The 3300-nt window shown below is 45.5% G+C and overlaps 1 protein-coding gene across 1 annotated transcript; it reads left to right on the plus strand.

Annotated features, from left to right (window-relative positions):
• The first annotated feature begins 2352 nt into the window (after positions 1–2352).
• On the plus strand, positions 2353–2673 carry LOC115835526 (60S ribosomal protein L36a-like). Its single transcript, XM_030814878.1, has one exon. It carries the CDS (start codon positions 2353–2355, stop codon positions 2671–2673), a length of 321 nt encoding a protein of 106 aa, XP_030670738.1.
• The last annotated feature ends 627 nt before the right edge of the window (positions 2674–3300 follow it).

Consider the following 3300-nt stretch of genomic DNA (forward strand, 5'->3'; position numbering starts at 1 on the left):
TTTTATATTTTTAGTAGAAACGGGGTTTCACCATGTTGGCCAGGCTGGTCTCGAACTCCTGACCTCAGGTGATCCACCTGCCTCGACCTCCCAAAGTGCTGGGATTACAGGCATGAGCCACCGCACCCGAGCCAGTCCAAGTTTTTAAGGACCACCCTTTCAATAAAACCACGAGGGAGCCCTAATGAACCCAAACACTCAGAGAGGCCAAGAGATTTTCCCAAGGTTGTTGCCCACGGGACAAAAAAGGACTGGAAGATAGAGTGTCTGAGCCCAAGCCTACCTCTTTCCCTTCTGGGAAGAATAATGCTGCCAAAAGGTGGGTGTTTTGGGAGCAGCCTCAGCTCAATTCCACCTATGGCAGCTCCTTCAGATTTGCCCACTTTTTTGCTTTTCCTCCCACCAGTGTTTCAGAGCCCTCAGGCCATCCTAACAGTCCAGGTAAAGGGCAAGAACTCCAAGCCCAACATCCATTTATCTGCTTTGTCTTCTTCTTGCTACCCCTGCAAGTAGATACTGACTGGTTTGATACAGATACTCTGGCATTCTTTGATAATCCTGCCCTGGAGGGGAGGGGCTAGATATTTGAGCCATTCAACTATAATTCACATGGTGACAGAATCAATCCAAAGGAAACCTTTGAGTATCTATTTTATATCAGATACAGGGACACAAAGATGGCCAAGGTCTAGCCATGAGCTTCAGGGCACTCATGGCCCAGTGAAGGCAGATAGATGAAATACTGCAAACAAGACAGGTCTTGGCACTAGCTGTTAACGGTGATGGGAGACTCCTTTCCTGGAGGAGTTAAGACGAAGTTTTCTTGGAGGTGACAGCATTTGTGGTAATCCTTGAAACTTGATTTATTAAATTTCTACACTTGGAGATAGAATAGTGTGAGCAAAATCCTAGAGGTGGAAGAGTTCAAAAAAGATAATGAATGCAGTGCCAGGAAAGTGTGGCTGGAGTTGAAGGCTCATTCAAGTCAATAGTGGGAGGCAGAGGGGTGAGGTTGGCAACCGATTCGGACCAGGCCACTGAGAGTCCCAAATGCTGCCTCCATACAGCTTGACTTTTCCTGATGGGGATCATTAGGCAGATCCATGCTTTAGAAAGATGCTGGAGAGTTGAGAAGATGGGGTTTAGAGGAGAAAAAAGGAGTGAAGTGTCCCCAAAAGAAAGGTTCAGGTCAGAGATGTCACAGGCTTAGATGGCAGAGACCATGGTGAAAAAGGCACAAAGGCACTTTTCCCAGCAAAGAAAAAGTGACATTTTAAAGGACAGGTGTTAGCAAAGCAGGAAAGAAAATGACTCTAAGGCTGGGCACTATAGGTGGCAACCTCAAGGACAGAAGTCCTCACTACAGAAAGTGGTAGCATGGGACAAGCTTGAGATAAGTGGTGATGGAGATGTGGTCAGGGCCTGCTCTGGGGAAACTTGTACAAGCATGGGAGGTGAGCACACTTCCTTCACTGGCCCCAAAGCAGCAGGCCTGGCAAAGCCAGCTAGAATGTTTTGTTTTTGTTTATTTATTGGTTGGTTGGTTTTTGAGAAAGAGTCCCACTTTGTCACCCAGGCTGGAGTGTAGTGGCATGATCTTGGCTCACTACAGCCTCCGCCTCCTGGGTTCAAGCGATTCTCCAGCCTCAGCCGCCTAAGTAGCTGGGATTACAGGCACGGGCCACCACGCCCGGCTAATTTTTGTATTTTTAGTAGAGACAAGGTTTCGCCATGATGGCCAGGCTGGTCTCGAACTCCTGTCCTCAAGTGATCTGCCTGCCTCAGACTCCCAAAGCACTGGGATTACGGGCATGAGCCACCGTGCCCAGCCTCTGTTTTTATGTTTGTTTGGTTTTTAAGCCTGTTTTAGGCAAACAGCACCTCAGACTCCTGAGAGCCAAAATAAAGGGAATAAAGGAAATACTCTTCCCCTCCTCACAACCCCTCTTCTAGCAGAGAGGGTGACAGCTGGACAACAGGGAAACCCAAGTTTCAAGGTCACCATTTAACTATGAGATCTTGAAAAAGTCGCTTTCCACTTTCTCTATGATCGTTGGTTTCCTTATCTGTGTAATGACTGCCTAAGTGTCCTCACAGGCTTATTAGGAGGATCAAGTGAAAATGCAGGTGAATGCAGTTTCAGAGTATAGAGTGCTACTCAAATATAACACACTCTCTTTCTCATTACTATACTGCTATTATTATATGCTGCCTGCCAGGAGGGGAGAGTTAATTACCTGACCATCTCTTTAACTACACCAGCACCCAGAAAAGGTAAAACTACCTTTTCTTGATCCTGTTTTGCCCAAGAAAATTTAAATGCACTTCTGTGCCCACAGCACTCCCGCAAATATGGCGAATGTTCCTAAAACCCACCGGACTTTCTGTAACAAGTATGGCAAGCGCCAGTCCCACAAAATGACACAGAATGAGATGGGCAAAGATTCTCTATACGCCCAGGGAAAGAAGTGCTACAAAAGGAAGCCAAGTGGCTATTGTGGGCAGACTGAGCCCATTTTCAGGAAAAAGGCTAAAACTACAAAGAAGATTGTGCTGAGGCTTGAGTGCATTGAGCCCAACTGCAGATCTACAAAAGTGCTGGCTGTTAAGAGATGCAAGGATTTTGAACTGGGAGGAGGTGCAAAGACAAAGGGCCAAGCGATCCCGTTCTAAGTGTCATCTTTTGTTTTATGATGAAGACAATAAAACGTTGAATGTATGTTCACTTCAAAAAAACAAAAACAGAAAATTTAAATGTCTAGTGTCTATTGACCGGAAAGAATGACATGTTTTATTGCATTTTTCTCAGTAGCAACTGTCCATGAAAAAGAACCATGTCCCTTGGCTTGAGGGTTTTAAGCAAGACTTACTTTTTTTTTTCCTCTTAAAGAACTTCTAAGGATTTCTGCAAACACCAAATCACTCTTGAATTCTTTTATTTCCTATTAATTATCCACACACAAAAAAATAATTCTGACTAGTATAATGATACGCTATACCATTCTGGAGAACATGGAGCATTCATTCAAACATTCCTAGAGGATCCAGACAGAGCATGGAACATGAAGCCAAAGGAACCTCATAGGCTCCCCATCTCATCCTTTGATAGGGGCTCATGCCCCAAGGGGCATTCTGATGGAAGGGGGCTTTTCGTATCAAGGGAGCCCACTTCTCATGGAGAAAGAAAACCAGACTACATGCTGGGGGTGGAAAGACGTCGGCCGTGTCTGTAATATGGATCTGCGGAACACATACACCCTCCACAGTTACCACTGCTAAAGAGACTCTATGGCCCATTCT

The sequence above is a fragment of the Nomascus leucogenys genome, chromosome 1a (genome assembly GCF_006542625.1).
Source record: "Nomascus leucogenys isolate Asia chromosome 1a, Asia_NLE_v1, whole genome shotgun sequence".
NCBI classification, from domain to species: domain Eukaryota; kingdom Metazoa; phylum Chordata; class Mammalia; order Primates; family Hylobatidae; genus Nomascus; species Nomascus leucogenys.